General features: G+C 40.6%; 1 protein-coding gene across 1 annotated transcript in view; it reads left to right on the top strand.

Moving 5' to 3' along the window:
* Positions 1–23,522, top strand: part of LOC122557735 (polypeptide N-acetylgalactosaminyltransferase 18-like) — a 242,246-nt gene that overhangs the window by 102,330 nt on the left and 116,394 nt on the right. Inside the window, exons 3-4 of the mRNA XM_043705680.1 lie at positions 6,866–7,032; positions 15,094–15,277. Coding sequence (XP_043561615.1) covers positions 6,866–7,032; positions 15,094–15,277 — 351 coding nt within the window. The remainder of the gene's footprint in view (positions 1–6,865; positions 7,033–15,093; positions 15,278–23,522) is intronic.

The raw sequence follows: 23,522 nt of genomic DNA on the forward strand, positions 1-23,522 counted from the left end.
TAAAGTGGGAATCATAGAAGCAGCCTGAATGGGTGGGGCAAGCTCCCACAGAACCAGGATCTTTAGTTTTGGTTTTTCAGTAGTTGCAGTTGTGGGGTCTGAAAGCAGCATTTGGAAGCTGCAGTACACCTATCCCTGCTTCTCTCTCTTTCTTTCTCTCTCTCTCTCACACATAGAGTTTTCTCTTGATATTTTCATCCTGGACCGGAGGATTGCCTGTGAGACAATCTATTTTCCTGGACTTGCCTTTTTCAAGAGGCTGTATATGGGATGTTACTATATTTATTATGTTTATCTACTATGTTTAGTAGTCAAATAATCTGTTATTTTGTGAACTTTTTCAATAGGGTTAAGTTATCCCAATTTCTGTTTTTAGTATTTTAACTATAGTGTATGAATCAAGTGTGTTCCATTCAAATCTGATAGTTTGACTAATAAAATTGCATTCAGAATGCAATGCCTGGTATTTGCCTTTAAAACATGAAACTGAAGAGTCTAGATTGTCTTCTTAATATATTTTGAGGAGATTTAATCTGGTCCATAACACTATTCTGGAAAAGGTAAAACACTTAGTCATGCTCCATGTTATCACTAGTTCTTTTGGACCCTTAAAAACAGTAATTGTATCATCTAACAGGAGATGCTAAGTTTGATTTGGGTGATAGCAAAATGAGCAAGAGCAAATTGATAGCCTAGCCATAGAGTCATCGAGATGTACAGCACGGAAACATTCCCTTCGGTCCAACCCGTCCATGCTGACCAGATATCCCAAACCAATCAGTCCCACCTGCCAGCACCCGACCCATATCCCTCCAAACCCTTCCTATTCATATACCCATCCAGATGCCTTTTAAATGTTGCAGTTGTACTAGCCTCCACCACTTCCTCTAGCAGCTTATTCCATACACGTACCATCCTGAGTGAAAAAGTTGCCCCTTGTGTCTCTTTTATATCTTTCCCCTCTCACCCTAAATCTATGCCCTCTAGTTCTGGACACCCCCACCCCAAGGAAAAGAACCTTGTCTATTTATCCTATCCGTGGCCCTCATGATTTTATAACCCTCAATAAAGTCATCCCTCAGCCCCCGACACTCCAGGGAAAACTGCCCTAGCCTGTTTAGCCTCTCCCTCTCGCTCAAATCCTCCAACCCCGGCAATATCCTTGAAAATCTTTTCTGAACCCTTTCAAGTTTCATAACATCCTGCTGATAGGAAGGAGACCAGAATTGCACGCAATATTCCAAACGTTGTCTAACCAATGCTCTGTATAGCCGCAACATGACCTCCCAACTGCTATACTCGATGCTCTAACCAAAAAAGGAAAGCACACTAAATGCCTTCTACACTATCCCATCTACCTGCAACTCTACTTTCAAGGAACTATGAACCTGCACTTCAAGGTCTCTTTGTTCAGCAACACTCCCTAGGACCTTCCCATTAAGTGTATAAGTCCTGCTAAGATTTACTTTCCCAAAATGCATCACTTCGCACTTATCTAAATTAAACTCCACCTGCCAATCCTCAGGCTATTGGCTCATCTGATCAAGATCCCATTCTAATCTGAGGTAACCTTCTTAGCTGTCTACTACACCTCCAATTTTGGCGTCATCTGTAAACTTACTAACCAAACCTCTTAAGCTCACATCCAAATCAATTCTATAAACGATGAAAAGTAATGGACCCAGGACCGATCCTTTTGGCACGCCTCTGGTCACAGGCCTGTGGTCTGAAAAGCAACCCTCCACCATCACCCTCTGTCTTCTACCTATGAGCCAGTTCTATATCCAAATGGTGAGTTTTCCCTGCATTCCATGAGATCTAACCTTACCAACCAGTCTCCAATGGGGAACCTTGTTGAACGCCTTACTGAAGTCCATATAGATCCCCTTAGGAAGGACAAGTTCAGGATTTCCATTACAGTGATATCACAGCGATATTGACACATTAGTATAGGTTTCCCAAACTTTCTGAAAACTAATGAAACCAACACAAGACTTTCTTAGATTTCATAGCTCCTGAATCCAGGGACACGAATGGCATAGAAAGCACCCCATGTTCTTGTGTCTGTCATCCAGCTGGCTTTTGTTGCCAGTTCATTTTGAGTCTCTCTCTTTCTCTTCTACGTCAAGCAGGAGCTCACAGCATGATCTGATGGCCCAGAATGCAATGAGCAAAATCAGGTGACATGGCAGAGTGAGCTGAGCTAGAGGATAGGTGAATATCGATGCCGTTCTGAGCATTTTCGTATTTCTTTGTAAATTTGATTCTTTCCTGCCTGAACGCAAGACTATAAGGATATAGGAGCAGAATTAGGCCTTTCAGCCCACTGAGTCTACCCTGCAAAAGCAGGATGAGAATTTAAAGTTGAAGGGCTCAATGTATAGCTGGTGCAGAAGTGAAGACATTTAGTGTGACTTAGAGCATGGGCAGCAGAGCTTTAAATGAGATCATATTTCTGGAGGGAGGCAAGTTGGGAAGGGAGCCAGAAGTGATTTGAGTCTGAATGTTACAAAGGCATGGATTGGAGTTTTACCAGCAGATATAGTCCTACATGAGCAACAAAGCATCTTTTAATAACATGTTACTTTCCAAATAAAAAGTGTGCTACCAAAATTGCAAATTGATGTGGAGATGGGTTAAGATACAGAGTGATGAATCACTGCTGGAGTCCGACTCTCTGGTCTCATTTTTGGCCCCCACTACTCTATTTTGAGTTCAGACTAATTCTTATTTTATAGTGTCTCCCTCCTCGTCTATCCTTAACCACATCTCCTCTGGCCTCACATCCTGGGTGGTAAAGCCAAGCTCAGTGCCTGTCCAAATTCAAGCAATTCCCATGTGAATCAGAAGGATGTGGGTTCATGTCCCATTCCAAAGGCTTGAACAGCAAACCTGTTCTGTCGGGCCCACTGTAGTACTGATTGAATGCTGCACTTTTCACAGATGGCTATCCCTGAGGTGAATTGTTGAAGATAGGTGGGTATAAAATATCCCAGGGCCATAAATTCAAAGTAGGGAGGAGAATTCTTCCTGGTATCCTGGTTCATACTTATCCCTCAGCCAACAGCACTCAAACAGATCAAATGGCTATTCTCTCCTTCCTGTGATCTTGCTGTGTACAGTTTTTTACATGACGACAATTACTATACTTTAAAAATATTTCACTGGCTGTAAAACACTTGGTGATGTCTTGAACTCATGAAAGGCGCTATAGAAACCCAAGTCTTCCTAATTTATGTATTTCTGGAACCTTTCCTTTCATCCTGATAGTCAATTGATCTCAAAACTACCATCCAAACAGAAGCTTTGGGCTGAAACAAACAAGAAATTGGCAACACAACCCTTTTTAATTAAAGCAACAAAATGCTTTGATACTAGCCTCTTTCTCCAAGCATTTCTATAAATGAAAGAAACAATCTGTGCGCTGGAAAATCAAAACAGCTCTGTTCCAGGAAGGGCTAAGATTTCAACTCAGTACCTCATCCAAAGCCAGCATTTAACAGTTTTACAAAACTAACAGTGACACACTGCCAATAGTCATTACTGCAGCTCTGCAGCTAATCAGTGCACTTATCAATGGAGCATATTGATTCAAACTATAAAAGAACAAATTCTCCTGGTTGTGGGCTTATTTCCTTGGATGGCTCATATAAAGAGGAATATTGCCAAAGATTACGAGTAGCCAGTCTTCAGGCTGCCTGTTCTCAATCAAGAATTGGGTTTAACTCTACACGGTCATCAGAAACTGGGTAATTAAAAAAGAAGCGGTTTTTTATTCATTTTGGAACTGGGAAGCTCCACTATCTTAACCTGTTGTCCTGAATAGGCCACAAAGCCACCTGCTAACACCAGCCTGGGCCATTTTGTTCCAATAGACGCTGGTTCCTCATAAAACTTTTTGAATATTCATTCACTGGAGCTGGGAGTCACTGACTAGACCAGTATTTATTGCCCATCCCTAATTTCCCTTGAGAAGATAGAAGTAAGCTATTAATGTAGACTGTCATAAGCTAAGAATAGTTACCAGATAAAGTACTTTGGACACTTTTTTACATTAAGGATACTATAGAAATGCAAGTTTGGTGTTGTGGGATTGAGCAAGTTACTGATGCAAGTTCATCTCATTTGGCATGAGACTGTAAGTCAATGGGCATTGTCAGTATATTTAAACAGATGGGCTGAATGTCCTGAATGCTATGGAGTTATCAGTGGGATTCCCATGCCTATGGTTTAGGAATACAAGCAACATTTACAACAAGAAAGAAACCTTCAGGATGCACCCTGTGTGCAATAATAAGCATCATATTCTGCATGTTAACCTGTTCAACGCAAGCTGTGCCAAGGTTCTTTCAATTCATCATTCAACCTACTAGAACATGGAACATAGAACATTACAGCGCAGTACAGGCCCTTCTGTCCTCCTTCTTGCACCAACTTATGAAACCAATCTGAAGCCCATCTAACCTACACTATTCCATTATTATCCATATGTTTATGCAATAACCATTTAAATGTCCTTAAAGTTGGCAAGTCTACTACTGTTGCAGGCAGGGCATTACACGCCCTTACTATTAGTCTGCGTTTGCTAACACAGTATTGCTGAAACGAGGCACATCTTGCTGAAATGCTTCATCTTACACTCTCAGGACAAACAGAAGAATGTCAAATTTCAAACAACCATAGCAATTTGTGCCACAGGTCCTGATGTGTTAACAGATTAACTCTCATTGACTAAGGCATTGCCATGGAAAAAGCAATGAGGCACTTTTAAGTTCACCATGCTTCGGGATAATTCAGAAAGGCACTAGGCTTGAACAAATTCCTTTGATTTTCAGAAAATGGGTCCTTGCCTATGAATTATTGTTGTTCAAAATGGTTGTTAGTGAAGCTTTTAGAGCACTTGGTATTGTTTACTAAGTGTGGCCCGATTGCAGAAACATATTGAATTGTAGACATTTTGTTTGGTGTTTTGCAAATGCATGCTGGTTGAGTATAGTCTGAATTCTAATGGTTATGAATAACCAGAGGAATGTGTTTAATTTGGTCAACTGATTCTGGCACATGAATCACTGTGGGGAATGGACAGTGTAGCTTGGCAAAGAGCCCAGACTAATGAAAGAATTACCTGATTTTGAGTTTGTTTTGACAGCTGGAAAGAACTGTTGGATTTGCTTGATTGACATCTTTAAGCAGTTATAGTAAATGATTCCTTAAGTCATTTCTTTTGTCAATGTTTCAGTGATCACTTGCACAGGATTAAGAGGAATTGAAGCATTTGAAGCCTCTGTTATCGATTCTTTAATTGCCTATTTGATTAACCCTTTCAGAGGAATTGTTTCACTGTTATTGTCACGTTTATTAATTCTGCATGTGGTTATCTGGATCAATGGAGATGGAAGAGCCATGTGGCAGAAGAAATCACACTAAGTGGGCACTTGGGGACTCTCCTCATATAGAGATCTGGTCCATTGCTAGAGAGGTACCTGTAGACCGCAGCAATTTCATGGAGTCAGGCCTCCTATCTGGTCTTCACACCATGTTTTCCTCAACCTATTTCTGAAATGTTTTCCTCATTTTGCCCATCCAATCACTCCCCCCTCCACCTTCTCCAGTAAGTCTGGATAGATTCTTGAGTTTAAAAATCAGCCAGGCTAAGGAATGTGCTTGCAGTGGTGGAGATGCCAATCCCATTCTGAAGGCCAATACAGGCTAATGACTTTATATGTCAAGTGATATGACATTTTATTGTCAAGCTCTCTGGACCACAGAAGCTTTGGATTCATTCACTTCACAGGTATCATATTGAAATAATGAAATCTCTGCTCTTTACCCCTTCTAATGCACCATCTGTCTGTGCCAATTTCTAAGGTGCCATTTGGGCAGAAAAGATGCCACATTTTCCCCTTAAGCCGAGACTTTTCTCTGTCAGTACATCCATGCTAACTTCCATTCTGGGCCAATTGTGTTTGGGGCACTGCATCTCAAATAGCTGTTTGATGGCACTTGGGTTTTCAGCAACAACGTTAGCAATGGTTCTTCCATTCCCTTCAGTTCTGATGGAGCATGTGTGCTGAAATGGTCCGACAAATGTAGCCTGGTGATTTTGATGATGTGTGAATTTACTTTTACCTTCATTTTTGGGATGTGAGCATCATTGATATCTTAGAACATTCACAGTTGCCCTGAGAAGTTCACAATGAGTCTTCTACCTGATGAGGTTTGTTACAACTGAGACACTGCTGATTCATTTTAGAAAGTAGTGAAGAGTTAGCATTGACATGTGACTGGAGTCACCTATGTGCCCAGACTGGGTAAGGGTGAGGGTTTCCTTCTCTAAAGGACAAATGTACCCTTAACCTTGCTGTTTTCCAGCTTTCCCCACAAATGAAGTCCTTCATCCCATCGCCATTCTAGTAAACCTCTTCTGCACCCTCTCATATCCATTGACCTTCTTCCTAAAGTGTGGCTGCCAGAATTGTATGCAATATTTTATCTGAGCTAACCAGTCTTTTTATTAAGGTTTAAATTTCCTACTTGCATATTCATTGTCTCGACTTACAAAACCAAGCTTTTTCAACTTGTCTTGTCATCGATAAAGAAAAATTGTTTACACAGTCTCTCTCTTTTCTCACAAACACTTTAGAATGGTAATATTAAATCGGAATAGCTTCGTCTGAACTTTGGAATGAAGTAATGTGAGAATCCTCTACGTGTGATTCTGAATCAAGCTCACATCTTCAGTGTTGAGAAGAACTAAATTCCATTCACACTTTCAAAATGAAACATGAGTTTAGAGTGAAAAAGAGAGAAACTTTTAAATGTTATTCCATATGACTAGTTTCTATTTCTAATTGTGTTGTTCCAGATGCAGTAACCTCACCTACCCAGCAAACCTCCCTCAAATCAGTGTGGTTTTTATCTTTGTTAATGAAGCTCCTTCTGTTGTTCTACGCTCCATACACTCAGTGATATCCAAAACCCCAGCTCACCTCCTCAAGGAGATTGTGCTAGTCGATGACCACAGTAACAATGGTAAGTAGATGGCAATTGTTTGAGGCTGGGATGTAGCACAGGCTTATAAGAAGCATTTGTTTTGAACAGCAAGTGTCAATTAGGCCCAATTAATTCTTTGCAGAGTTCTCAACTTTTCCTTCTAATTATTCCCCCATCTCAATAAACCCATCTGCAAGTATATTCGATTTATTTAAAGTTTCTCCAAGTAATTTACAATAGTGATTATTGTTCTTTTCTATAAATATTAGTAGATCTCCTTTAATTAGTAGATAAACACACAGTTACAACACAACATCATAAGGCCAGGAACATTAAATCCTGTGTAGTATGGGAGTGTGTATGTGTGTGTATTGTGCAAGCTGATGTATATGTACATTATGTTCATGTCTGTGACTGTGTTTGATTGTGTGGTTAGTGATCATGTTTTGTGTTTGCTTGAGTTTATGTGTTACAGAATGTGCATGATTTCCTCACGTATGCAAGTAAGCATGCATGGATGTGTTCTTTAACTCACTCATGGAATGTGGGAATTGTTTAATTGTCTAGGACTAATTACATTTGAGAAGATGCAAGGTGTTGCCTTTTTGAACTGCATCAGTCCTTGAGCTGCAGGAAATCAGCGTGAATTTAGGGAAGAAATTCCAGTGTCTTGACTGAACAGCAATAAATAGTCAGCAATATTATTCCAAGTCAGGATGGTATAAAGCTTTAGAGGGATACCCCCTGAAGGTAGTGGTGCTCCCATGCATTTACTGCCTGTCTTCCTGAGTGATAGGAGTTGGAGGTTTGGAAAGTGCTATCAAAGGAACCTTGGTGAGTTGTTGCAGTATCTCTTGTAGATGGTGGACAATGCTGACACTGTGTGTTGGAATGGAAGACAATGAATGTCAAATGTTGTGGATGAGGTGACAATCAAGCTTTGTCATAGATAATGTCAAGCTTCTTGAGTATTTGTAGAGCTGTACTCATCCAGGTGAATAGAGAGTATTCCATCATACTCCTGACAAGCCTTGTAGATGGTTGACAAGCTTTGGGGAGTAGGGAGAGAGTTACTTCCTTGAGAATAGGAGTTGGGATGTCATATTGACATTGGACAGGGACATTGGTGAGGCCTGTTCTGGGGTATTGTGTCCAATTCCAGAGATAGGAAGGATATTATAAAGCTATTATTATTAAGGATAGGAAGGATATTATTAAGAGTTCAGAAAAGATTTACCAGAATGTTGCCAGGAATGGAGGGTTTGAGTTATAAGGAGAGGATGGATATGCTGGGACTTTTTTCACAGGAGCATAGGAGGTTTAGGGGTGACCTTATAGAGGTTTATAAAATCATGAGGGGTATAGATAAGGTGAATGACAGGTTTCTTTTCCCCAGGGTGGAGGACTTCAAGACTAGGGATTATATTTTTAAGGTGAGAAGAGAAAGATTTTAAAAACATGAGGGGCAATATTTTACACAGAGAGTGTTCGTGTGCAGAATGAACTTCCAGATGCCAGTACAGTTACGACATTTAAATAACATTTAAATAAGTACATGAATAAGAAATGTTTGGAGCGATATGAGGCAAATGCAGGCAGGCGGTACTAGTTCAGTTTGAGATTATGGTCGACATGGACTGGTTGGACTGAAGGGTCTGTTTCCATGTTGAATGACTCAATGACTATGATTCTATGAATTCCAAGTCTGTGACATGATTAACTGTTCTGGTTCAGTTTCTGGCTTGGACCAGCCATCTAAATATTGTAGCTACAAGAATGGTTCAGGTGCTAGAAATTCTGCAGTGTGTAGGCAAATGAAGAGGTAAAGAGCAGAGCATATAGAGTCATAGAGATGTACAGCATGGAAACAGACACTTTGTCCAACCCGTCCATGCCGACTGGATATCCCAACCCAATATAGTCCCACCTGCCAGTACCCAGCCCATATCCCTCCAAACCCTTCCTATTCATATACCCATCCAAATGCCTCTTAAATGTTGCAATTGTACCAGCCTCCACCACTTCCTCTGGCAGCTCACTCCATACCCGTACCACCCTCTGTGTGAAAATGTTGCCCATTAGGTCTCTGTTATATCTTTCCCCTCTCACCCTAAACCTATGCCCTCGAGTTCTGGACTCCCCAAACCCAGGGAAAAGACTTTGCCTATCCATGCCCCTCATAATTTTGTAAACCTCTATAAAGTCATCCCTCAGCCACCGACACTCCAGGGAACAGCCTGTTCAGCCTCTCCTTGTAGCTCAAATCCTCCAACCCTGGCAACATTCTTGTAAATCTTTTCAAGTTTCACAACATCTTTCCAATAGGAAGGAGACTAGAATTGCACGCAATATTCCAATTGACCTAACCAATGTCCTGTGCAGCCGCAACATGACCTCCTAACTCCTGTACTCAATACTCTGACCAATAAAGGAAAGCATACCAAACGCCGCCTTCACTATCCTATCTACCTGCAACTCCACTTTCAAGGAGCTGAGAACCTGCACTCCAAGGTCTCTTTGTTCAGCAACACGCCCTAGGGCCTTACCATTAAGTGTATAAGTCCTACTAAGATTTGCTTTCCCAAAATGCAGCACCTCGCATTTATCTGAATTAAACTCCATCTGTCACTTCTCAGCCCATTGGCCCATCTGGTCAAGATCCTGTTGTAATCTGAGGTAACCCTCTTCACTATCCATTATACCTCCAATTTATGAGAGATTATTTGATTGTTGTGGCTGATATACTCCAATGGTCATCATCAAACAATATATTTTGGATGTGAATACCAATTATAGCTTGCATAATGGTCTTGTCCTGGACCAATCCACCATGTCAACCCTGATCACTGCAAACCATGCATCAGGAAGCAAACACTTAGAAACCTTGAGCTGCAATTATGGATTCTAAATATTACAAAGGACTATTGTTAATACAACTGCTCTACAGTTACTGTTTGTGATGTCCTATCAATTTAAGAGGTTAATAATAAATAAAAGCAATTTAAGATGGTCACTGAGACAGTGAAAAGAGTGATTAGGATGGACAGAATGCCTTACTGCAGAGTTGTTGAGAGACCACTACTTTTTAGGGGAAAGTTGGATAAAATTTGATGCAAAATAATATAAGATTATGAGGAAAGGAGGAACATTATGCCGTTAGTTTACTGGAAAACCAGCATAGAGCCTGTTGGCTGAATGGCCTCTTTCTTTCCTAATTCTGGATCAAAGCAAGAGTGAAAAATTTCATTAACAAAGTGTTACATGAATGTTTTTTGGATTGTAATTTATTCTATTGTGTCTCTCTTCTATTGGAAGGCTGGTTGTGAAATTTGAAAGGTTCAGAAAAGATTGACAAGGATGTTGCCAGGTTTGGAGGGTTTGAGCTATAGGGAGAAGCTGAATACACTGGGGCTGTTGTCCCTGGAGCTTTGGGGTGACCTTTATAGAGGTTTATAAAATGATGAGGGGCATGGATAGGTTAAAAAGACAAGTCCTTTTCCCTGGGGTGGGGGAGTCCAGAACTAGAGGACATAGGTTTAGGGTGAGGGCAGAAAAGGTTTTTAAAAGGCAACTTTTTCACATAGCGGGTGGTGCATGTATGGAATGAGCTGCCACAGGAAGTGGTGGAGACTGGTACAATTGCAAAATTTAAAAGGCATCTGGATGGGTATATGAATAGGAAGGGTTTGGAGGGATATGGGCCAAGTGCTGGCAAATTGGACCAAATTAATTTAGGATATCTGGTTGGCATGGACGACTTGGACTGGAGGGTCTGTTTCTGTGCTATATAGCTCTATGACTCGATGACTAAATAATTCATTGAAGGAATATGGTTCTGATGGCAAGGCTAACATTTATTACCCAGTTGAATTACCCTTGAAGTATTCATATTCTGCAGGTACACCCAGTTAGGCAAGGATGCCAAGTTTTTGACCTAGTAACAATTAAGGATTATGATAAATCATTCTAAATCACAGCACAGGATCAATCGAGTATTTCAAATGTAGACAGGAACTTTTCCTTTCGTGAATACAGAAGAAAAGAAGGAAACTCAGCTGAATATATTAAAGCGAGTGCTGTAGTGATTATAACGAGGTCAACCAGGTGGACATGATAAAATATGAGTTCCTGAATGGGGCTGTTAATCTGGCTGCCAGATTAGAACAGGAGTGTCAGATATCTTGTTCACTCTGAGAGCTGCTTCTGAGGGAGCTGGATGAGTGTCAAGGACTCTCTGTGTGTAAAAGAAACGGTTGACTTAATGTTGGGATACCAGCCACTGTGGAATTATTTCAAGAGCCACAACTAACAAATGGTGAATCATTGGAGAGAATGTTCTATTCCTGTTCTGATGACTCAATATTTCCCAGTAATGGCTCTATGTCTATTCTGGTGTATGTGATGTAAAATCTTCACATTCTGTAGCATACAGGCAGAGCAAGGTGTTTTAAAAATCACTCCAATGTGACAACATCGTGAGCCACCAAGAGGTGATTCTGATGCAGAAAAACACGCAGTGAGGATCTTGCAGTGATCGAAATCTGCTTTTGTTGTTATTTTTAATTGGCATCCAGCACATGAAACTTGGAGCAGCTTTCATTCCTCCGGCAGCTTTGTGTCTGTCTGTGGAAGATTTTAGAACCACTTTCAGTTCACAGAATGACATGTTCCGTGCAGTCATATTGCCAGTCAGTAGAATTAAAGATTTTGTTTCTCAACAGCAGAGACAGCCCTGAGGCCAGGCTTACTCTAGGAAAGAGAGAGAAGTGTGGCTCATTCATTCTACTCGTTTTCCTGACCATTCCACCCGACCCCACTTATGAATACTTTCTTGAGTAGAAATATTTTCTATTTAAATAGTAACTCAGAGAAAAGGCAGTTTCTAAGGGCATCAGGATATAACTGTAGCCATTTTACTTTGATCTGGTTGGCTTGGGCCAAAATTATGTGCTGCTACCAGTCGTGGTGGGGCAGTTAGTGGATTACATTATATTGTGCAGGACGTACAATATGTCACGGCACGGTGGCTCAGTGGTTAGCACTGCTGCCTCACAGCACCAGGATCCCAGGTTCAAATCCAGCCTCGGGTGACTGTGTGGGGTTTGCTCATTCTCCCCGTGTCTGCGTAGGTTTCCTCTGGGTGCTCCGGTTTCCTCCCACAGTGCAAAGATGTGTGGGCCATGCTAAATTGCCTGTAGTGTTAGGTGCATTAGTCGAAGGAAATGGGTCTGGGTGGGTTACTCTTCGAAGTGCCTGTTTCCACACTGTAGGGAGTCTAATCTAATGTCAGGTTTCCTGCAATGGGATGAAAGTAGGGAACAAAAAAGATAACAAATTCAACCACTTTATTCAAAAAGAGATGGAGATAGAAAGCAGGAAAGTACAGGCCAGTTAGCTTAACATCTATCATTGGAAAATGCCAGCAGAAACTATTATGAAAAAAGTGAATGCCTGGCACTTAGATAAGTTTAAGGCAATCAGGCAGAGTCAACGTGGTTTTGTGAAAGGGAAATCGCGTTTGGAAATCTATTGGATTTCTTGAAGATTTAACACGTTCTGTGGATAAAGAGGGAATGGTGGATGTACTGTATTTAAATTATCAGAAGGCATTTGATCTAGTGCCACATCCAGTGTCATTGTGGAAATTGAAAACTTATGGCGTAGGGCTGGCATATTGCAGGTGAAGTAACTGCACAAAGGCCAGTGAGATAGATTAACTCATTTAATGCTTTTAGAATCTGTCTTTGTCAACCTAAAGTTGGGAAATGTAATCAGAAAGGAATGTATGATCTGACATTATCTCAAAAAGGAGTTAGAGTTTTAAGTTGGTACCTTGAAATGACTGTCAATATTTTACTAGTTAACTGAGGTGCAGGATCGATACAAATTACTGTTCAAGGAACTGATTTGCCCACTGTTCTTATTCTAACATACACAACCATTTAGTATCGGTGACGGGTCAGATGGATGCCCTTCAGTTAGCTGTCTCTGTCTTTTGGATAATCAATATGCTTTCCTGATGCAAACAGCATAGAGTTGAACTTGATCAGTTTGAGCACTCATTTTGTGTTATTTATAGATGGTTCATGGGTCATGCTGTGTGCCAGGAAAATGTGATCTCTTTGATTAACAGGGCTTCCTTTCATTTCATCACTTAATCATTCCACACCATTGAAGCCATTGAATGTGCTGAGCTAATTGTTTACCTTATGCTTAGTTTCAATAATCCCGTCTCACATTTATTCTCCATCCCTTCTTTTTTACCTTCCCATCTCACTTACACTATTTTCTTTTAATTTTGCATTGGAAGTACATTCCAGTATATGGATGTAGTCTTAATGTATCTACTAGTTAAGGTTTTAAGGACCCAAGTGTATATTATATATACATTTAGGTCCTAAACTGTGAATTCTCTCCTTAAATATCACCATTTATTCTTCCTTATGATGCTCCTTAAAACCTACCTCTTTGACTAAGCTTTTGGCTACCTGCCCTCACATCTCCCTATATAGCTTGGTATCAAATGTTGTTTAATAATTTGGCCCTTTATTGTTTACATCAAAGGTGCTGTATAACTGCGTGTTGTTATCTTGAGGGTGGGGGGGTGTTCTGATCAACAGGAATGTGTAATGGGTACTGGAAATGCACTGCCGACTGATGAAATTATTGATGATGCACAGCTGAACCAGTGCTGCTGCTTCCATGGAGAATGGTTTCTGTTGTTGTCATTCACTGAAGCCAATGAAAAGATTTGACTAATGGTATATTGAGCTCTTGGGTCACTATCCTTACCCTCCCATACAATAAACAAGTAGATGGTTTTGTTTACAGGGTAAGTGCAGTGAAGATGGTTTTGTGGTTTAATTGTTTTACCATTGTCTTTAGGAGGAGCTACATGAACAAATAAACTGAGGAACATTTCCTAATTTCTCAGCTTCCTTTCTGCACTGAGTGTTGTGATTTACTCATTGGCTACAAACAGAAAAAGTTAGAAACACTGAGATGAAATCATTCTTGGGAATTAAAAATTGAGCAGGGTATATAATTGAGCACTGTTGATTCCCTGTCCTCTGAAATCCATTATCACACTCAAGACTAATACACAGTCATTGCATTGCAGAGCAAAGCATTGAAGACCTATTAGAATGAGATTCTCAGTCTTGTTTTCAAATCCTTCCATGACTTCAATTCCTCCCTATCTTGCAACCTCTCTAGCCCTACAAATCTCTGAAATGTCTCCATGCTTCCAACTCTGGCCTCTTAATTCTCAGTATTCTCACCTTCAGATGCTGGGGCTGATGCATTGGAATTTCCTTCCTAAACGTCCCTGCCTCTGCATCTCTTTTTTTCCTTCTAATGTACTGTTGAAAACCTACTCCTATGGCCTGGGATTTGGTCATCTGTCCTAATATTTTCTTAAATAAATACAAGCAAGTGTTACAAATGAGGGGGACATTAGTGATGTAATGGAAATGTCACTGGACTGATAAACCAAAACCTCAGTCTACACTTCTGAAGATCTGATAGTGAAATTTGAATTCAATGAATAAAAATCAGGAATCTCTCTCTTCAGTTGGGGGTGGGCAATAAATGTTTGTCCAGCCAGCAATGTCTACACATCCCACAAACAAATTGAAAAAGAATACTCAGCAGATCCAGCAGAATCTTCAGATAGAGCAACAATGCTGATGTTTCAAGTTAATGACCTTAGTCAGGACTGAAAAGTGTTACATAATTGACTGGATTTAAACAAGTACAAAGGCGACGGGAGTGAAGAAAGTGGGGAAGATCATAATAGAGTGAGATAACAGGATGAAAGGGATGATGGTGAAAGGATGGTGCAGATTCTGTCAACCCTGCTGAGTACGTCTAAGTATTTCTATTTTTATTTCAAGTTTCCAATACCCACAGCATGTTACTTTTATCCTGATGTGCAATTGTAAATAGCTCAATGGCAGTTTACAACTGAACCAACTCCAGAAAAGGCCTTAGAATGGTTTATAATGCTCAAGGCACTGTACAAGTGCGAGTTGTTGTTCCGGATTGGCTAGGAGGTTCAAGTATGATGTTGATAATGACTGATATTTCTTCAACTTGCAGATGAACTCAAAGAGAAATTACAAGCTTACATTGATGAAGCAAACACACGTCAGCCAGGCTTTGTAAAGGTGATCAGGCACACAAAGCAAGAAGGGCTAATCCGATCACGGGTCAGTGGCTGGAGAGCAGCGACAGCTCCTGTTGTTGCTCTCTTTGATGCTCATGTTGAGTTCAATGTTCAATGGTAAATATCATTTTGTGCTGTTAATTGATGGAATTCTCACATTGTCATTATCCAGTTTCTGTTGCTCTATAGACACTCGGAGGATGTATATAGTTAAGGGATGTTACAACGGTATGAAGACTGTTCAGAGAAACTTTAAAATTGCAGCACACTAAATAGTTTCATTCTGATTAGCACAAAGTCTAAGCATTTGCTTCTTTTTTTACTCACCATTACCATGTGATCTATCACATTATCATTGACATAGCTTTCATTTAAATTCTTATGAGTTAATCCTTTATGGTATACTGTCTAAGACTGGCTATTCCCATTTCTAATTACACGTTCTAATTTATGATTTAGAATGCAATATTTAAAGAATAAATAATACAGACAGAGCAAAATCTCTCACTGAGCAACACTGCTTCCAGTTATTACAAAATTGTAATAAGAGAATGTTCTAGTGTGCAGTCAAGACAGCCTTGATGTTTTACCCACACCAATCTAATCTCATGACCCTGCTTACTTCCCATATTGTTTAATATTCCATTCTGTGTAATTCCACTCTCGACCTCACTCCTTGCACTCTTTTAATATCTCATCCATTTTTTCCTCTGCTCCCCACACCATTCAATATCCCATCCAGTTTATGTCCATAATTCATCTTATTTCCCCATACCCTTTCTCATCATTCAGTTGAGTAATGTATTGCCATTTGAGAAGAATTTATCAGCAACATTTCAAAGAGACAAATATCACATTCCAAAAACTCTCCCTGTATTTTCTTCTATTATCTCCTTTATTTCTTGTAATGGTGTCCTTCAATGTGTGGCTTCAATCACATTGCTAATGGAAACAACCTTTGGGTATTTACTTAATCAGAACTCTTTTTAACTCTGGACCCCACACAGCTCTAACGTACAAAGCCTCTCTCATTCCTCTGCATAACGTTAACACTGCCATTAAAGGTAATGGCCCATTGAATCTGCACTGCACCATCTCAACATGTCCCTTTCTTATGGGTTGCTCACTGTTTTGCAGCTGCAGCCAAGCAAAGGCCTAGTCTTAGCTTTATTTGGTGTGTTATTCTCAGGATGTAGGAGTTGTGGTCTTAAAATTGTGCAATTCTCTACCTCTCCGTCCTCCTTTAAATCATTCCTTTGTAAACTCCTTTCTTGATCATGAAGCTTTTGGCCGAACATCTCTTACACTGAAACATGTTGTTTTTGTGAAAATCCTTGGAATGCTTTAATCTGCTGAGGCACCATATAAATACAAGTTTTTTTTTCTCTGTTGCTTTTTGTTGTGAATTCATTAATTTGCTTTCTAAATGTGCAATAGATATCATAGATAATATAATGTTGGTTCTTATTCATCTTTATTGTACATACAAACTGCTGTTGAAAGCAGCTTGAATGATTGGCACTTTCCCTGAGATTAACACAGCAGCTTTGAAGCAGATTGCTCAAACCCCAGGCTCTTACAGGAATGATGCTTGCCTGAATTTGAATTTTTCTCTGAGCATAGCAAGCCCAGGAGTCTATCTGATTTGAAAAGGTTGTTAGGGGTTGACTTCTTTTTCAAGTGAAGGACTATTTGATGAAAGGCCTGAAAATTAAATAAAGCTATGGAGCTGATAAGCTGTGAGTTCAATCTATTAGAGGGTGATGCCAATCAGCCTGACTGACTGATGCAATTAAGCCTGACAAAGAATTCTGTCACCCACTTTCAATATATTCTTGAGAGATCCTTAAGTTTAATTGCTGATTTTTTACCTTGCAATGAAATAAGTCATAATAAAAGCAGTGAATTTGTCAAGTAACTTAGTGGAGTTGATTAATAGTTTAATAAATCATTATCAGATGCAGATAATGGATGTGCCTTAGGACAGATCTCTGAGTTGCTGCAAAATATACACTGGCCTAAAAATCACTGTTATAGGCCAAATAAGTAAGGGGGTAAATAAAGAGAAACTTTCTATTGCCTGAGGAGTCAAGGACTGAGGCAAATAATCTTAAAACTAAGGCCATATCTTTTCAGTGTGAAATTAGGAAACATCAACAAAGGATAGAAAATATTTGGAATTCTCTTGTGCAAATGTCAATGTTAGATCAGTTAGTAATTTAAAAAGAGCCTGAGAGATATTCATTAGCCAAAGGTGTAAAGTGATACAGGGTCAAAGTGCACAAGGTGTGTAAAGTAAGAATAGGTGAGCTAATGGAGTTAGATTGCAGCTCAGACATCTTCTCTGACTGTCGGTGCAGGCTTAATGGTCTTCCTCTTTCTGTCTTCCCATAACAGTGAGGCTAAGGCACCACCAATGTTTATGTGCAAATCAGACACAAAATTCAAGTAACTGCACAGTTAACTGCAAAACTTCTGTGGTTACATCTAAGGTGCATTCTTCTCTATAAGCTGAAATGGTACCTTGCATTTTGGTTGCTTGTTAAAATACATTGAATGGCATAAAGGTCCTGTCAGTGCAATTTTTAAAATTCATTTATGGGAGTCACTGATTGGGCTCGAATTTGATTATCCAACCCTAATTAACCTTTAGTAATTGGTGCTGTGCTGCCTTTTTGAACCACTGTAGTCCATTTGGTGTGTGTGAACCCATAATGCTGTTACAGAGGGAATTCCAGGATTTTTACCCGGCAACATTGAAGGACAACAATATATTTCCAAGTCAGGATGAAGAGTGGCTTCGAGGGGAACTTGCAGTTGGTGGCATTCCCATATATCTGCTTCCCTTCAAGATGGTAGAGGTTGTGGGTTTGAAAGGTGCTATGCACAGAGCCTTGACAAATGTTTTGAAGATTACTTCAGAGTACAAGGGAATCTTGATCAGATGGGCCAATGGGCTGAGGAGTGGCAGATGGAATTTACTTTAGATAAATGTGAGGTGCTGCATTTTAGAAAAGGAAATCAGAGCAGGACTTGTACATTTAATGGTAAGGTCGTAGGGAGTGTTGCTGAACAAAGAGACCTTGGAGTGCAGGTTCATAGTTCCTTGAAAGTAGAGTCGCAGGTAGATAGGATAGTGGAGAAGGCGTTTGGTATGCTTTCCTTTATTGGTCAGAGCATTGAGTATAGGAGTTGGGCGGTCATGTTGTGACTGTATAGGACATTGGTTAGGCCACTTTTGGAACAATGCATGCAATTCTGGTCTCCTTCCTATTGGAAGGATGTTATGAAAATTGAAAGGCTTCAGAAAAGATTTACAAAGATGTTGCCAGAGTTGGAGGATTTGAGCTATAGGGAGAGGCTGAATAGGCTAGGGCTGTTTTCCCTGGAGTGTCAGAGGCTGAGGGCTGACCTTATAGAGGTTTATAAAATCATGAGGGGAATGGATAGGATAAACAGACAATGTGTTTTCCCTGAGGTGGGGAAGTCCAGAACTAGAGGGCATAGATTTAGGGTAAGAGGGGAAAGATATAGAAGAAATCTAAGGGACAATGTTTTCACACAGAGTGTGGTGCCTGTATGGAATGAACTGTCAGAGGAAGTGATGGAGGCTAGTACAATTGCAACATTTAAAAGGCATCTGGATGGGTGTATGAACAGGAAGGGTTTAGAGGGATACGGGATGGGTGCTGGCAAATGGGACTAGACTAGGTTAGGACACCTGGTCAGCATAGGCGAGTTGGACCGAAGGGTCTGTTTCTGTGTTGTACATCTCTATGACTCTCTGACATCTTGTAGATTATACAAACTGCTGCGACTGAGCATTAGTGATGGAGGGGGTGAATGATTGTTGATATGGTGCCAATCAAGTTGAACTTGAAGTGTTGTTGGAGCTGTGTTCATCCAGACAAGTGGAAGTTTTCCATCACATTCCTGATGATGGAATTGAGGAATCAGGAGCTGAGTTATCAGCTGTCGAATTCCTAGTCTCTGACGTGCTCTTGTAGCCATAATATTTATATGGCTAGTCCAGTTCAGTTTCTAGTTTTTTTTAATTCAAACATATATTTTATTCATAAAAAATCATTTTATACATACTCAGTCACCAAAGCAGTTCAACTCTGGACAATCTTAGCATATGAAGAAACAAACAAACATTGGAGTTTGACTTTCTCGACAGTTCCAACAAACCCAAAGGCGTTCCTTACTTGTACAAGATACTATTTATATATATTTGAGGCACTGGGAGGGTCTCATAACTGAACAGACTCCCATTGTACTTTGGCCGAACGACCTTAGAATGTGGTCTTTTCCTATTCGGCCTTGGAGGCAGCTGCTCTGAGCTTTAGTGCGCCCCCCAGCACCTTGTTCTGGACCTTGGAATGTGCCAGTCTGCAACACCTGGTCAGGATCAACCTTACTCTGGCAGACCAACAAGTTTTTCACTGAGTTGATGGTCCTCCACGCATAGTTGATGTTTGTCTCAGCATGTGTCCGTGAGAACACACTGTACAGCACAGGATCCTGCATCACAAAACTGATTGTGACGAATCACGACAAAAAATACTGTAACTTTCTCCAGACTTTCTTTGTATTGGCACATTCCAGCAAGAGATGTGTGACATGCTTAAAGGGCAATGTGTGATGGTGCAGAGAGTCCAAGCACACATGAAGGATCCAATAGGTAGTGTCCTTCTCATCACCAGCTAAGCTTGGTACTTGTTGGAAAGTTCTGGCAATAAGGCATTCTGACGAATTACTTTGATGGTCTGCACCAGGAACCTGATAGGAACCTCCCTCTCCTTTTCCTGCAGAGTCTCGAGGACGCTTCGCGCTTACCACTTTCTGGTGGACTTGTGTCAAGGTTGTTTCTTTTGCAAATTTCTCCACAAAGGACAATTGAAATGGAATGATCCAATGATATAGAGTGTTCCATGGTGCCATGGCCAACCCCATCTTTGCAACACGTGGGATAGGTAGTACCTCAGTACATAGTGACACTTGATGTTTGCATTTCTGTCAATGGTAACCCTCAGGATGTTGATAGTGGGAGATTCAGCAATGATAATGCCATTGAATGTCACAGGGCCATGATTAGATTCTCTCTTTTTGGAGGTGGTCTTTGCCTGGCACGTGTGTGGCATGAATGTTACTTAGAGTAATAGAGTCATACAGCACATAAACAGGCCCTTCTGTCCAACTCATCCATGCCACCCAGGTGTCCCAAACTAAACTAGTCCCATTCTCCTGCATTTGGCCCATATCCCCCTAAAGCTTTCCGATTCATGTACCTGTCCAAATGACTTTTAAATGTTTATCTGTACCCGCATTTACTACTTCCTCTGACAGTTTATTCCACATATGAACAACCCTCTGTGTGAAAATTTTGTCCCTCAGCTCCCTTTTAAATCTTTATTCTATTAGAGTAATAGAGTTAAAGAGACCCACCTGCCAGCACCTGGTCCAAATCCCTCCAAACCCTTCCTATTTATATACCCATCCAGATGTCTTTAAATGTTGCAATTGTACCAGCCTCCACCTCCTCTGGCAGCTCATTCCACACATGCAACACCGTCTGCATGAAAATGTTACCCCTTAGGTCTTGTTTATATCTTTTCCCTTTCACCCTAAACCTATGCCCTCTAGTTCTGGACTCCCCGAACCCAGGGAAAAGACCTTATCTATTTAGCCTGTCCATGCCCCTCATGATTTTGTAAACCTCTAAAAGATCACCCCTCAGTCTCCGACGCTCCAGGGAAAACAGCCCCAGCCTATTCAACCTCTCCCTATAGCTCAAATCCTCCAACTCTGGCAACATTCTTGTAAATCTTTTCTGAACCCTTTCTAGTTTCACAGCATCCTTCCAATAGGAAGGACACCAGAATTACACGCAATGTTCCAAAAGTGGCCTAACCAATGTCCTGTATAGCCGCAACATGACCTTCCTTCTCACGTATTCAATGCGCTGACCAATAAAGGAAAACATACCAACGCTTTCTTCACTATCCTATCTAACAGTGACTCTACTTTCAAGGAGCTATGAACCTGCATTTCAAGGTCTCTTTGTTCAGCAACACTCCCGAGGACCTTACCATTAAGTGTATAAGCCTTGCTAAGATTTACTTTCCCAAAATACAGCACCTCGTACTTATCTAAATTAAACTCCATCTGCCACCTCTCAGCCCATTGGCTCATCTGATCAAGATCCCATTGTAATCCGAGGTAACCTTCTTAGCTGTCCACTACACCTCCAATTTTGGTGTCACCTGCAAGCTTACTAACTATACCTCTTAAGCTCACATCCAAATCATTATATAAATGATGAAAAATAGTGGACCCAGCACCAATCCAGTGGTACCCTACTGGTCACAAGCCTCCAACCTGAAAAACAACCCTCCACCACCACCCTCTGTCTTTTACCTTTGAGCCAGTTCTGTATCCAAATGGTGAGTTTTCCCTGTATTCCATGAGATCTAACCTTGCTAACCAGTCTCCCATGGGGAACCTTGTTGAACACCTTACTGAAGTCCATGTAGATCCCCTAGGAAAGACAAGTTCAGGATTTCCCCCATTACAGTGATATCACAGTGATATTGACACATTGCTATATTGACACATTCCCAAACTTTCTGAAAACTAATGAAACCGACACAAGACTTTCTTAGATTTCATAGCTCCTGAATCATGGGACACAAATGGCAAAGAAAGCACCCCATGTTCTTGTGTCTGTCATCCAGCTGGAGACCTTTTGGTGCCAGTTCATCTTGGGTCTCTCTCTCTCTCTCTCTCTCTCCCTTCTATGTCAAGCAGGAGCTCACAGCATGACCTGATGGCCCAGAATGTAATGAGCAAAGTCAGGGGACATGGCTGAGCGAGCTGAGCCAGAGGATAGGTGAATATCGTTGCCGTTCTGAGCAATTTCGTATTTCTTTGTAAATTTGATTCTCTTTCCTGCCTGAACGTAAGACCAAAAGGGATATAGGAGCAGAATTAGGTCTCTTTTATATCTTTCCCCTCTCACTCTAAACCTATACCCTCTAGTTCTGGATTTCCCCAACCTAAGGAAAAGACTTTGTCTATTTACCCTATCCATACCTTTCATGGTTTTATAAACCTCTGTAAGGTCACCCCTCAGCCTTTGACATTCCAGGGTAAATAGCACTAGCCTATTCAACCTCTCCCTAGCTCAAATCTTTCAACCCTAGCAAATTCCTTGCAAATCTTTTCTGAACCCTTTCAAATTTCACAACATCCTTCTGAAAGGAAGGAGACCAGAACTGCACACAATGTTCCAAAAGTGGCCTGACCAACATCCTGTATAGCCGCAACATGACCTCCCAACTCCTGTATTCAATACGCAGGCAATAAAGGAAAGCACACCAAACGCCTTCTTCACTATCCTTTCTACCTGCAACTCTACTTTCAAGAAGCTATGAACCTATACTCCAAGGTCTGCTTTGTTCAGCAACACTTTCCTAGGACCTTACCATTAAGTGTGTAAGTCGTGCTAAGATTTGCTTTCCCAAAATATCTTAAAATTATGCCCTCTATTTTTGAACTCCCCTATCCTTGTCACTTGTTAGAACAAATCTGGACATTGTTTAGGTCTTACTGTACTTGAACATGGACTACTTTAGTATTTGACCATCTATGAATGATGCTGAACATTGTGTAGCCTTCAGCAAATACAATAGATTAACCTTACTACAGAAAGTTTTAAGTTTGTCTGATTCAATGTAAGCTCTCTATTTAATCATAATAATTTTTTTGCAGTAATTAAAACTTTTGAGACAGAAATTGAACTTTCAGTAAGTGCGGAGTCTCATTAAGTCAGGTTTTCTTATTGTTGAATATTTTTAAAAAATGCTTATTTGATTTTTCTTTCTGATGCTTTATGTTCTCACTTTTAATTCAATATTTCTTTCTCTTTTATTTCACTTTCTATATTTGACAAGGTGGTGGTGAGCCACCTTCTTGAAAGCTGTATGCACAGTCTGGTTAGATGCATCCATGGTGCTGTTAAGGAGGGATCACTGAGGTTTCAATCCATCAACAATGAAGGGACAGTATTAGAGTTCCAAGTCAGAATGGTGGTCATCTTGGAGGGGAACCTTCAGATATTTATGGCCCCATGCATCTCTTGCCCTGTCCTCTAGATTGTAGAGGTCACAGGTTTGGAAGATGCTGCCAGATGGAGGTTTGGCTAGTTATTGCAGTGAATCTTGTTATATAAGTATTACAGCTGCTGTGTGCTGCAGAGGCTGGTGGTTGACAAGGCTCTGATCAAACAGACTCATTTGATCTGGATTGTGCTGAACGCCTTGCATGTTCTTAGAGCTGCACTTATGTAGGCAAGTGCAGA

The sequence above is a fragment of the Chiloscyllium plagiosum genome, chromosome 16, assembly GCF_004010195.1.
Source record: "Chiloscyllium plagiosum isolate BGI_BamShark_2017 chromosome 16, ASM401019v2, whole genome shotgun sequence".
NCBI classification, from domain to species: Eukaryota; Metazoa; Chordata; class Chondrichthyes; order Orectolobiformes; family Hemiscylliidae; genus Chiloscyllium; species Chiloscyllium plagiosum.